The sequence below is a fragment of the Crocodylus siamensis genome, chromosome 9 (genome assembly GCF_052110815.1).
Source record: "Crocodylus siamensis isolate JL-2025a chromosome 9, ASM5211081v1, whole genome shotgun sequence".
Classification (NCBI taxonomy): Eukaryota; Metazoa; Chordata; order Crocodylia; family Crocodylidae; genus Crocodylus; species Crocodylus siamensis.
The window spans coordinates 38,071,329-38,083,995 of record NC_143403.1 but is presented as its reverse complement, the minus strand read 5'-3'; the positions used below and the strand labels follow the sequence as shown (position 1 = coordinate 38,083,995).

The window sequence follows — 12,667 nt, the reverse complement described above, 5'->3', positions numbered from 1 at the left end:
CTCTGCATAGCCAAGATCAAAACAGCAACATTAGGGCACCAGGGGGAAAAAGACAAAGAAGCACATAGAACTTTTCTCCATGCTTACAGAGACTGTATGCGAGAGACACTTGATGGGATGTCCCAGCATGGTCTCTGGGACATTCCAGCCACCAGGGAAACCCTGAAATGGTCTCCAAGATCCCATCTGTGAGAAATACAACCACCTGCTAAGTCTAAACCCAGCTATTAATAACAGTTATGAGTCAACCATGTTATAATTATGGTTTGTGTGTGCCAATGAATGGTGTTTCCACCCTGGTTGACAGCAAGACTAGGAGAAAAGGGGGATCAGTAGCTACTAAGCACAGGAGTTATGGATACAGCCTCTGAATTAGAACCTCCCAGACCTGAAGTGCTGGAGGCTGACAGTAAAAGAGGAATAGTGGAAAAAACCTGGTCATACCTAGTTCACTCTCCCTTTCAGCATCCATTTTTTACCTCTGTTTGACCCAGGATGTTAGGCTAGGTAGACCTATGGTCTGATCCAGTAAATGGCAATTCTTATTAAATGGTCTGTGCTCAAACAGCCCTCCATATCGAGTTAAAACAAAGCCACCCCCTCACTTGTTCAAACAGGCCACTTCTACGCGTTCATTTAACGTGCTTTTGCTAATGTGCATTAAATTCAGTACCTCCACTGTGAGGAACTTGAAAAAGGTGCATTAGCTTTTTCAATATGCATTAGCAAAAGCACATGGATTTTTGTGATGCTTTAATGAACATTAATATAAGCTAATGTACATTAAAGTGCACATGTAGATGCACCCACAGGGTATTATCATGGAGGAACCTACCCTGATGAACCTACCTATTTAACCTATATTGCTGCCTTGAACAGAGCAGGGCTGCAGTGCAGTGTAAATGTAGCAAGGTCTCCAAAATAAAATAGTGTCCAAATTGAACAGACAAAGCTCACCTGTTCTATCATGAGGCACCCACCATAGTTCCCACAAGATAGACAGAACCCAAGCCATGGCTGCTTAACACGACAACAGGAAGCCATGATATACCACAGATGGGCCATGGCCATGTTTCCCAACACAGTAGCTCAGAGAAGGCTTCTGGAAGAGTCCAGGGGCTCCAGGTGGGCTCAGAATTAGCTGTGATGCTTTCAGCACAGACCAGGATGGGGTGTTAACAGGAGAAAAGCCAGCGAGCTACTGGAAGTTGCCAACCCGAAGAATTGCCAAGTGCTCCTGCTCTCCTCTCCATCCCTTGGCAGGTAGTCAGCCAGCCAGCACATCAGGCTAACATGAACTCAGTTTAGACACAGGTGCACAAAGATCATCACTTGGTACCTGGGTTATGAGTCCTTATCGCACTGCCCTGAATCTTAGAACTGTGCTACCCCACTGCAGGCCCTGCTAGGGGCAAGTGCAATAGTGTAAACTAAGGGCACCACACAGACCATTTAATCACACAGTTAGTTCTGCCTGGCTCTGAAAGCCGTTGGGAAATTTGATGCAGATACAGGTTCTTCAAAGAGAATGGGGCAGAAGAACAAATCTGGTCCATTTCAGCTGGTCAGGGTCTCTACCCAGGAACACAAAGGCTTGATACTGAAAGCTGCAAACCACCCGAAGACCCCTTCCCCCTGCCCAGGGCTCTTAGTTTCCCTTACGCAGATAGGTGGCTCCCCTAAGCCCTAGGGTAAGAGAGCTTTCTGCGTTTCTTGTGTTATTGGTGGTGCTTATTCAACCAGGTAGCAGGAGAGGGAACCTGCTGCTAACAAGCACCACAAGAAGAGAGGAGGAATTTCTTCAGTTGTTCACCATTAGAGACTAGGGATAGCTTTCTGCCAGCAGCTTGGATTCACCAAAGCTTTCGTAGTTAAAGTGGCCTGAACCAACTGTCTTTCTCTACCCTTCTGTTCTCATGCAGTTCAGCGGAGGGGCTACAGTACTGCCGTAAGAGTGCAAGCCCTGCAGACATCTCTCCCATGCCCCTGAAGCCAGGGGTCTGATCTAGCTGCAGTGCAGAAGTTGTCTGAGCAGTACCTGAGGTCAGACTACAGCACAATAGATTGTAAGCTGCTACAGACCCAGCTTCCTGACCAGGGAGCCATGGGCTGCCTAGCTCTAACCAGAAGCATTGCTTCAATCCAAAACAGCTTTGCTGTGATGATCAGCTGCAGGGACATAGTGCAGCTAATCATCACAGCTGAAGGCATCCATCCTACCCCTTCTCCTCCTCAGACTGTATAGCACATCTCCTCTGCCACTACAATGGCCAGTGTCACCCAGCCTTACCTCTCCATCTCAGCAGACTGTAACCTGGGCCTTGACATGACCCAATGCCTGGGAGAAATAGGTGATCAGCATGGAAACCACTGACTGCAGGCTACCACTGACTGCAGGATACCTTTCTACCAAAGGAGAAAACCATCTGAGGAGCTTGTGAAGATGTAGAAATGACAGCCCCTAACAAGAGCATCTTCCTGACAACATAAGGCCCACGGGCTGGATCCAGCCCACAGATCCATCCTTTGTGGCTTGCAGAGCCAGGGGGCTTCCGTGGCATTTTGGCAGTGGGGGACTTCAGTAGAAAGTAGTAGTAGTGGTGGTGATACTGCAGGGGTGAGCAGCGACTGTGGAAGCAATGGTGCAGGCCAAACTGGAAGCAGCTCACACTCAGAGGTAAATTCAATTCAAGTAGCACCCTGATTAAAAATGTTGTCAACCCCTGCCCTAGAGTGTCCCAAGGCAAAGTCCCATGGCAATTTTACAGTACCTCTGCCTTACTCACCAAATGGAGACAGTGACATGTCTTTCCATCTCTGATATGCCAGAAGCCTGCCTCAAAGACCTGACAACAGCAATCCCACAGGTGTTGTTTCAATACTTGACCCTGTAAGTCCTGTTGCCTAACAATGAGAACAACTCGCACAATTTTTAGCCATTTGCAGCTAGAGCAAGGCTGGTGGCAAGAAGCACATCATACCCTGGCTCTGTACTCTCCACAGGCTCCAACTCCACAGCTTCATGAGAATTTCCAGCTCCCTTACGGGTTAGGGCCAGACCTTGTTGTAATGGGGTCTTTTTTTCCCCCTCTGCAAAAGAAAAACTCCTTGAACCTCTGCCCAGATGCAGGGTGGAAAGCTGGGAGGGGCCTGGTTCTCCTCTGTATCAGAGTAGAGCATAAAAGCTGCAACCCTGATTGGGGTCCCATTGCGCCAGGCACTGTACAGACACCTAGAGAGATAGCCTCTGTCCCAAAGAGCTAGCAATCAGTACAGGCAAGTCAGAGCAGGTACAGACAGAAGGGTACATGACTGCCTCCCTGCCAGATCTGCAGCAGGCCGGCCAATTAACATGCTACCCCCCCTACCCTCCCACAGGCCATATGCACAGCTGTAGATAGCAGCCCACATGCCAGGCTGGAGCCAGACAGAAAAACAAAAGGCAGCCATGTTGGCTTTCGCTGCAGTGGGAAACCACAGCCAAACACCACACTCGCCTACTGGAGAAGGGATAAATTGCATATTGGGAGAGAATATTTATTATTAAGCTTCTGAAAAGGGCTTTAAGAAGAAGTAAAATTAGATGGGAAGCTATTAAGGCTGTTCCTGTAAGAGTTAGGAACACACAGTACCCATTCCAGTTTTGTTAGACTCATGAAATATGGTGCTGCACCAGGGCTCTTAGCTAAAATCAATGGTTTGCTGACTCTGCCTGCCACAACACAGGCACTGTCTGGAAGTAACGTAGGCTAATGGGTCTGTGTGCCTCCTCGGCACCAGCCCACTCTCCTTAGGAATCCCCTCACAGATTGTTTGGACCAACAGAGCAATTCTTGATAGATGGTGAGACATCAAGCCTCCTAGCACATCAAGGGCTGGCTCAGGGCCAGGTAGGTGAGTGAAGGCAGCCTACAGTAATGGGAAGAGGAAGGGAAGGCAAGAGGGGAGACCCTGCAACATTCCCAATCTCAAGGCAGGAGTTCAGTGGAAACCACAACTTCACCTTTCAATGCCAGAGCCTCTGAGTCACCAAGGAATGTCCATCCCCATACAAATCAGCTTGCTTCCCCCAAGCCAGCAAGGCAACTTCTTCCAAATAAAGATCTTGTTTGCACATCCACCTCAGCCAGAAAAGACAAAAGCCACATCCTCCCCAACCCCTACTATCTACCACACCCCATTCTGAAGCAGTCACAGAATAAGGGAGTCCACCTCCTTCTCCAGAACATTGTCCAGGGGGTACCCATGTTCCTACTGCTTCACAGATGGTGACCACACCTCTGATAGGAGCATGCTATTATCACAGGAACACTGGCACACTACAGACCTAGCTATAACTGTCATTCAGGTTGGAGTGTCAATGATGGCCAGACAGTGCCAGCCCCACCCCTCCTTTGTGGGTCACAGCTTGCAGAAACTAAGTTAGTCTCCCACCCAGGCTCAGGCAAATCTTTGACCCTTTTCACCCCTCCTTGATGCTGGCAAATCCTCCTAGTGCAGACACAATTACATCAACAAAGCAGCATTTTATATCCACACAGTAACACCACATCACATGAGTGAAACAAGCCATACCAGGGTGAGCACAGCTATACTAGCAAAACTGCCCATGCAAAGGGCTTCTGCTAAAATAGCTCTGTCAATCAGGGTCCACATTTCTGAATGTCCAGGTTAGGCTGGCAGAAGGCTGTAGGGAACACCTCAGTATTGGACTTCTCAGGCCAGAAGTCCTATGGTTAGGTCATCTAGCCCATGTCCAGTGCCAATGCCAGAGCATAACTCTGCTTAGCAAGAAAGCAGCATCTCCCATCCTACCTAGACCATAGCACATGCAGGCACTGTCATATTTAGTTTTCATGGCAGAAGATCAAGCACTGGCTTGCTCTGGTCTGTGGAGGTGGGGAACAGGCCATAGAAACCTGCCCCAGCTCTGTATGACGCACTGATGAGACCTTATCTGGGGTACAGTGCACAATTCTGATCACTAAGCATCCAAGAAAGATGAGCCCAGATTAGAATAGGTATATAAAAGGGACTCTTTGGTATACCAGAGGATAGGGAAGCCAGTCTCATAGAAGAGACTAAAGGAGCTTGGTTGTCCAGCCTCGCAAAATGAAGCCTGGGAAGGGATGGAATTGTTCTCAGTAAATATATTGGGGGAGGGAAATACAAAGGAAGGAAAAGAATGATTTAATCTAAAAGATACTGCTAGAACAAGAACAAATGGTCTAAAACAGCCATGAATAAATGTAGGCTTAGAATTAGAAGGCTTCTAGCCACCAGCTCAGCAAGGTTCTGGAACCACCTTCTTATATGGGCAGAGACTCAAACAACCTAACTAGTTTAAAGGCAAGTTGGTAAGTTTTCCTAACAGCAGTATATAATGTGGTGCCTGCAACAGCAGGGGACTGGAACCAACAGCCCAGAAGGTCCCTTCCAAGTTCCAGCCTTGTGTAACAATTTGGCCTCATCTATGCATGCAGGACCAGTCCTTGTTAGAGCCCATCAGGGAAGACACTATAGTGTGTCCTAATGAGATCCCCAGGCACAGTAGCCTTGGCTGTGTACAGGGGCCCTTTATTAACAGAGCACTACCTGGGCTGCAACTGTATCAAAGCCTAACCTATTCTCTTACTTCTAATCTCCAGAGCTCAAAATGGGAAAGAAGACAAAAGGCAGTCAGGCAGCCCAGGAGGGCTGGGAACAAGCAAGCAAAAATAGATAGTGCCTATTTTCAGCAGCAAATCTAACAGGGATCAGCACCTTCTGCCATCCCCTCACTCCCTCAGTTATACTGCAGCCAGCCGGGTACTCAAGAGCTCAGGTGAACAATGCCTTTTCCCAGATTATAGGTGAAGCTTCCCTTACCCCAAGCCTTGGCCCTAGCAAGAGCTTGGAAAAATGGCCTCGCAAGGTCCCCGTCTTACAATGCCAGCGTAAAAACCCTCTACAACACCACCTCCAGCTCCCAAGATAACACCCTGTGGGGGACTTTACTGCAGAGTCCTGTAGTACCAGGAGGTTTGGAGCCAAATGCTTTGCAAACCCTGTCCCTATAACACTGTGGGGAGTTCTGGGTGAACTCAGACCCCCAACCCATTTGAGGCTAAGTACAGACACTTTTCTTTACCTATGCCACCCTATCCCAAGTTTGGTTCCTAAACATGCAGCCCCTCCAATGCAGGGACCCTGACAAGGTAATGTAGACTTGGTGTGCAAGGAAGTGCACAGTTACTAGCAGCAGCTGCAGGGAAAGGCAGAATAGAAAAAGGACCCATCAGGACCCCAGTCCCCATGGGCAGTGACTATGGATCACTGTCACTCTACAGAGCTGCATCCTGCCTGAGAAGCCCAGATGCAGCATGTGGTGCTGACCTCCATGCACATCCCAACAGACAGGGCTTGGGAGAGACAGCTGGTCCTGTGGGGGAGGAGGAAGAAGCTGCCTGCGTCACAGGGGCATAATTGGCAGCCTCAAGCTGAGCGCTGGTCCCCTCGTTTATTCCTTGAGCATCTCTGGCATCAGGGAAATTACTGAACCAGGTGGGGTAGATATGCCAAGAAAGCTGCTTCCAGCTGACAGGATATAAGGAAACTGGCTTGTCTGTGAGAAGTAACCCACCTAAATCCAACTTAACAGGGTACTTTCCATTTCCAAGTATTATATAAAATATGAAATAACTAATTCGGGGGGGGGATTAGAGAGCAAGGAAAAAGAAAGTGAATTAGTGGAGGCTCTTATAGCTAGATGTCCCATCTGATCCCCTCCCATACAGCATTCAATAAATAAGAACTTCTCCTCACATTGTTATGCTGTTCCGTAAAACCAAAGGGCATAATCCCACCCCAGCCCTCACCCCAGACCAGCTCTGGTTGAAGTCAGCAGCTTGAGACTTGCCCCACAACTCCAATCAAAGCAAAGCAGTCTCATGCCCAAAGTAACTGTGCCATTGCACTAGTGGCATGAAACAAGGAGCCTTTTTTGGGACAGAAGCAGGGAAACCCACCGGACTCCAGCTTGTAAACTTAGCCATCCATACAACAACCAAAGCAGCTCCCTGGGAAACGCATGCAAATTCCACCCGCGTATTTTACCTGTTAATAATTCTATCTTATGTCCCAGAACCTTCATTCTGCTCTGTATCCTCTCCAGAATGGGTGCCAGTGGCAAGAGAGAAAGAAAAGCTCTTGAAAAGAGACAGGCAGGATAAATCCACTGGGGAGAGATGGGCACAGTCCTCAGAGGCAGGCTGAGTTCCAAGCAAGCTTGGCTCAGGAATGAGACAGAGAGCTGGGCTGGAGTGGGAAGAACAGCATGGAGTGTGCGTGTGTGTGCGTGTGCAGTGTGAGTGTTCAATGCAGATAGGTAGGAGCTTCATACGCTTTCAGGAGAAGAAAAAAAAAAAAAAATCTTACATTGCACAAATACCAGGCACAGAAAAACCACCCACCCAGCCCCCGCCTGGGAGCCTGGCAGGGCGAGGCTGGGTGAATCGGGGCACAGACAACACAGCAGCCTTCACGGCTACTCAGACAAAAGAGCAAAACCCTGCTCGCCACTTGTCATGTCTGCAGAGCGGGAGGGGGGTTGCTGTCGGGCACGTAGCACCAGGCACCCGGGGAAGCAGGGCAGCCCCCACGCCCCAGGGCTACTCCACCCCGCATGCAGGCCGTGGGGGGCGAGGGCAGCGGAGCCTTGCTACAGAAAATGAATCAGGGCCCAGCCGGGTGCAGGTCCCCCCCCCTTCCAGTCTCCTGGGGCCGGTGCAGGCAGCACCGGGGGTCTCCGTGGGGGGCGGCTGCAGCGGGAGCCCGGCACCGCCCGCTGGCGCTGGGGGGCGAGGGCCGTGCTCCACTCACCGGATCGGTGCCGCGCCGGGGGGGCTCAGGGCTCCCTCCGCTCCTCGAGCTTCGCCGCCGCCGCCTCCGCAGCTGCTCCGTGCCCAGCGGCAGTAGCGCCCCAGCCCGCCCCCAGCGGAGGAGCAGCACCTCGGCCCGCGCCTTCCCTGGGTGCGGCTGGGCTGGGCAGGGCTGGCGCGGTGGAGCCGCGCTGCGAGGTGATCCACGTGGGGGTTATTGTCTGGCGCGGGGCTGCGGCTGCGGCTGCGGCTGCGGCTGGCGCCGGGCGCGCTGCTGGTTGGCGGCCAGGGGGAGGCTGCGCTGGCTGGGTTTAAATGGGAGATGCACCAGCACACTGCGTCAGGCTGGGGGCAGAGCCGGGGCCGAGAAGGAATGGCGGGGTTGGGGCTGTCATCAGCGCCCAGCGGGGCACGGCCAGGCCCGGGGCTGAGCCCGACGCAGTGCGGGGCGTCCTGGTGCTGGGGTGTCCGCAGGGAGCAGGCGCCAGGCCAGGCTCGGGCCCCGCCCGGGGCCACGCAGGTGCTGGTCCCGGAGCCCGGCTTCTCGCCTCCCGCAGGGGGCGCCGCGGGCGAGGGTCACAGCGCCCAGCCCCCCCGGGTGCCACCGCGCTGGCTGCCCTGCTCCGAGCACTGTCCCGCGAGAGGCGCCCTGCAGGCCTGTTCTTAGGCCCAGAGAAGCGGGGCTTAGGCCCACCAGGGAACTGGAGCCTCCCCAGAGGAGGGAGGCCGGTAGAGGGCTGACGACTGGTTGCCTGGGACAGCTAAAGAGAAAATGGGGACAGGAGCAGGTCACAGGTTTACAAGGAGTGCTCCAAGGGCACACAGAGCATACCAGCCAGCACTCCCAGCCCCTCCAGCAATGCAGAGGAGCCTGTGCGCACAGCCCAGTGAAACTGCCCAGGGACACACACAGATGAGGGACACGGAAAGGCCTCACAGTTGCCCAGGTCCCCTCCTCTGGCTGGAGCCGCCCTCCTGGTGAGAGAGCTTGGCCAGAGCTGAGAGGGGGCTGACCAGGAGATCCTGGAACCTGGTGAGGCCACAGATGAGGACTGCATAAAAGAAAAGGTGCAGGAAGAAGCACGGCCAAACCTCAGGCGGACCTTGTGGAGGAGGTGGGGAGGCCTGGCGCATTCGAGGTAAGCATGCTACAGGGTCCTCCTCTGTTGTCAGACCAGGTGTCAGGAGTGTCTGTGAAGCAGGCCAGGTGCACACCCTTGGAGATAGCTCCATGTAGCAACCACCAGCCTAGGTCCCTGACCATGCCATGTAGGATGGTGACACCCATGAAGTCTTATACGGCCCTACCATATTCTGCATGAGGAGTGGCTGGCAGAGGATGGTCATTGCTTCCCTGATGCTGACTCAGATATGGAATGCCACGTTTTTTACTCACTGCTGTAAACTTGCCCTGGCTTCCCAGTATTGCCTGCTCCTTTTTTGATCTTCTAGCTTGCCCTGAGATGAAGAGCAAACTATTCTCAGCCTTTCTCTTCAGGCTCCTACAGACTTCTCAGATCCTTTTTCTCTCATTCAGTCTCAGATGTGTCATAGTTTCATAGTTTCATAGTAGCTAGAGTCGGAAGGGACCTAGGTAGATCATCTAGTCCGACCCCCTGCCTTAGCAGGAAAGAGCACTGGGGTCAGATGACCCCGGCAAGGTGCTCATCTAACTTCCTTTTAAAAATCCCCAGGCTAGGAGCCTGCACCACTTCCCCTGGAAGCTGGTTCCAGGCCCTAGCCGCCCTGACTGTGAAGTAGCGCCTCCTAATATCTAATCTAAACTTACCCTCCGCCAGTTTGTGACCGTTATTCCTGGTCACTCCTGGCAGCGCACGGGGGAACAGGGACTCCCCCAATACCTGCTGATCCCCCCTGACCAGTTTGTAGCAGGCCACAAGGTCCCCCCTTAACCTTCTCTTGTGGAGGCTAAACAGGTTCAGGTCCCGTAGCCTATCCTCATAAGGCCTGCCCTGCTGACCCCTGATCATACGAGTGGCCCTCCTCTGAACTCTTTCCATATTGTCCACGTCCCTCTTGAAGTGTGGCACCCAGAACTGGACGCAGTACTCCAGCTGCGGCCTGACCAGTGCCGCATAGAGGGGGAGGATCACCTCCCTGGACCTGCTCGAGATGCATCTGTGGATGCATGACAGGGTACGACTGGCCTTCTTGACTGCCTCCCCACACTGCCGGCCCATGTTCATCGTGGAGTCAATGACGACTCCAAGATCCTTTTCCGTCTCCGTGCTGGCAAGAGGGGAGTTCCCCAACCTGTAAGTGTGGTGCCGGTTCTTCCTCCCCATGTGCAACACCTTGCACTTATCAGTGTTAAACCCCATCCTATTCTCATCCGCCCACCGTTGCAACCTGTCAAGGTCAGTTTGTAGCCTATTGCACCCTTCTAGTGCACCCACATCCCCCCACATCTTAGTGTCATCAGCAAACTTGAACAGGGTGCTTTCTACCCCCTCATCCAAGTCACTGATGAAGATGTTGAACAGTGCAGGCCCGAGGACCGAGCCCTGCGGAACCCCACTGCCCACGTCCTTCCAGGTCGAGAAGAACCCATCCACTACCACCCTCTGGGTGCGGCCCTCCAACCAGTTGGCGACCCATTTGACCGTGTGGGCATCGACACCACAGTCTCCCAGCTTTTTGATGAGGACAGGGTGAGAGACAGTGTCGAAAGCCTTCCGGAAGTCCAAAAAGACTACATCCACAGCAACCCCTGCGTCTAATGATTTGGTGACCTGATCGTAAAAGGCCACCAGGTTGGTCTGACAAGACCTGCCACTGATGAACCCATGTTGGTTGCCCCTGAGCATGCATTCCCCCGCAAGGCCCTCCTGGATGTGTGCCAGGATAATTTTTTCAAAGAGCTTACCCGGGATTGAGGTCAGACTAACTGGCCTGTAATTTCCCGGGTCCTCTTTTTTTCCCTTTTTGAAGATAGGGACCAAATTGGCCCTCTTCCAGTCCTCCGGCACCTCGCCAGAGCACCACGAGTGCTCATAGAGCCGTGCCAGGGGTCCCGCAATGACCTCAGCCAGTTCCTGTAGAACCCTAGGGTGAAGATCGTCCGGACCAGCGGACTTGAACACGTCCAGCCTCTCCAGAAGTACCCTAACTAACTCCTCGCTAACCCTTGGCCCAGGCGTGTCTTTCTCGGGGCCCGAGGGGGGCCCAGCAGGGAGGTGGCTGAACTGGTCCCTACTTAGGAAGACAGAGGCAAAGAAATCGTTAAATATGTTAGCTTTGTCATCTGGCGTGATGACTAAGTTGTCCATCGTGTCCTGCAGGGGCCCCACATTACCCGGGACCCTCTTTTTACCCCCTATGTATTTGAAGAAGGACTTCTTATTGTCCTTAATCCGGGAAGCTAGTCCTATCTCCAACTCTGCCTTGGCCCTCCTGACTGCCCCCCTACATCCTCGGGCGACTATAACATAGTCCTTCTTGGCGATGACCCCATCTCTCCATTGGGTATATGCCTCCCTTTTAGCAAGGAGACATTCCCGGATGCTCTTAGTGAGCCATGGGGGTTTATGTGCCCTCCTGCTCCCTTTGACCCTTGTTGGGATTACCTCCCTTTGGGCATGGAGGATCGTCTCCTTAAGGAGCAACCACTCACCTTCGACATCTGGTTCCCTTCCCCTCTGGGTCCTCAGCGCTTCCCCAACGATCCTCCTTAGCTTGTTGAAGTCAGCCCTCCTAAAGTCTAGGGCTGTTGCCTTGCTGCAGCCCTTTGCCACCTTACGCTGGATGGTGAATTCCAGCAAGCGATGATCACTGTCTCCCAGGTGGCCCATCACCCGCAGCCCCCTCACCAGGTCATCACCCGTGGCCAGCACCAGGTCCAACAAGGCGTCTCCCCTGGTGGGACTGTGCACCTCCTGGGTTAGATGGAGGTCCTGCACTCTGGCTAAGAACCGACGTGAGCGATCAGACTTGGCTGACTGCTCCTCCCAGCAGATGTCTGGGAAGTTCAGGTCCCCCATGATGACCACATCCTTAGCCCTCACTGCCTCTGTAAGCTGACCTAAGAATTCCTGGTCGAGCTCTTCTCCCTGGTTGGGAGGTCTATAGTAGACTCCCACCGTTAAGTCTCTCTCCCCTGGACTGCCTTTTACTCTAACCCAGAGCACGTCATGCCACGTCTCATCCCACAAATAACCCTTTTTAGGAGCACAATTTAAACCAACACCCACCCCACACACACACAGCCCTTTTTTTAGCTAACCAAAGTGTTGGCACTTTATTTTATTTTTAAGAAATGAATTTTTCACACATTGGGAAATAAGCTCAGCTTTTGATTTCTCTGAGCCTTCACTAACTTTCAAGTGAGTCCAATTCAAAGCTTCAAACTTCATGCATGACAAAATGTTCCATAGTGGAAATTTCTCCCAGGACTCATTAAAAACCATTCAACATTTTTTGAAACACCATCCTGCTGGTCCCTGCTGGTGTCCACTAGCCCTGGTTCAGTCCTGACCCTGCAAGGAGTGATATGCAGGTTGATCCTTTCATCTTACTGGGGCTCTGTGTTTCTATACACAGACCTTTGGTTGAGGTCAGCCCCTGTCCATCTAGCCTGAGCAGGGGCTAGGCTGATGACCTCATGAGGTCCCTTCCAGCCCTACTTTCCTCTGATCCTATGATTTGTGCTGGCACAAAGGTCTTGATACACAATAGATTTTGACTGGGGCCTTGGCTTAAACTGGAAGACTAGTAGCCAGAACTCAGCAGTCAGCCATCACCAGTTGACTATTTTCAACAGGAATTTCCAGTATGGGTAAAAATATTTG

General features: G+C 52.3%; 1 protein-coding gene across 3 annotated transcripts in view; it reads right to left on the bottom strand.

Annotated features, from left to right (window-relative positions):
• The window catches only part of NDRG4 (NDRG family member 4), a 90,406-nt gene extending 81,996 nt beyond the window's left edge, over window positions 1-8,410 (bottom strand). Inside the window, exon 1 of one of the 3 annotated variants that reach the window (XM_090062156.1) lies at window positions 7,861-8,410. Coding sequence is in view for 2 of the 3 variants with exons in the window: in XM_090062154.1 (XP_089918280.1) it covers window positions 7,096-7,132 (37 nt within the window). In the remaining variant the exon portion in view is untranslated. Of the gene's footprint in view, window positions 1-7,095; window positions 7,268-7,860 lie in introns of those variants that run through there. The other 2 variants (XM_090062154.1, XM_090062155.1) reach the window with 2 other exon arrangements.
• Between the last annotated feature and the right edge of the window lie 4,257 nt (window positions 8,411-12,667).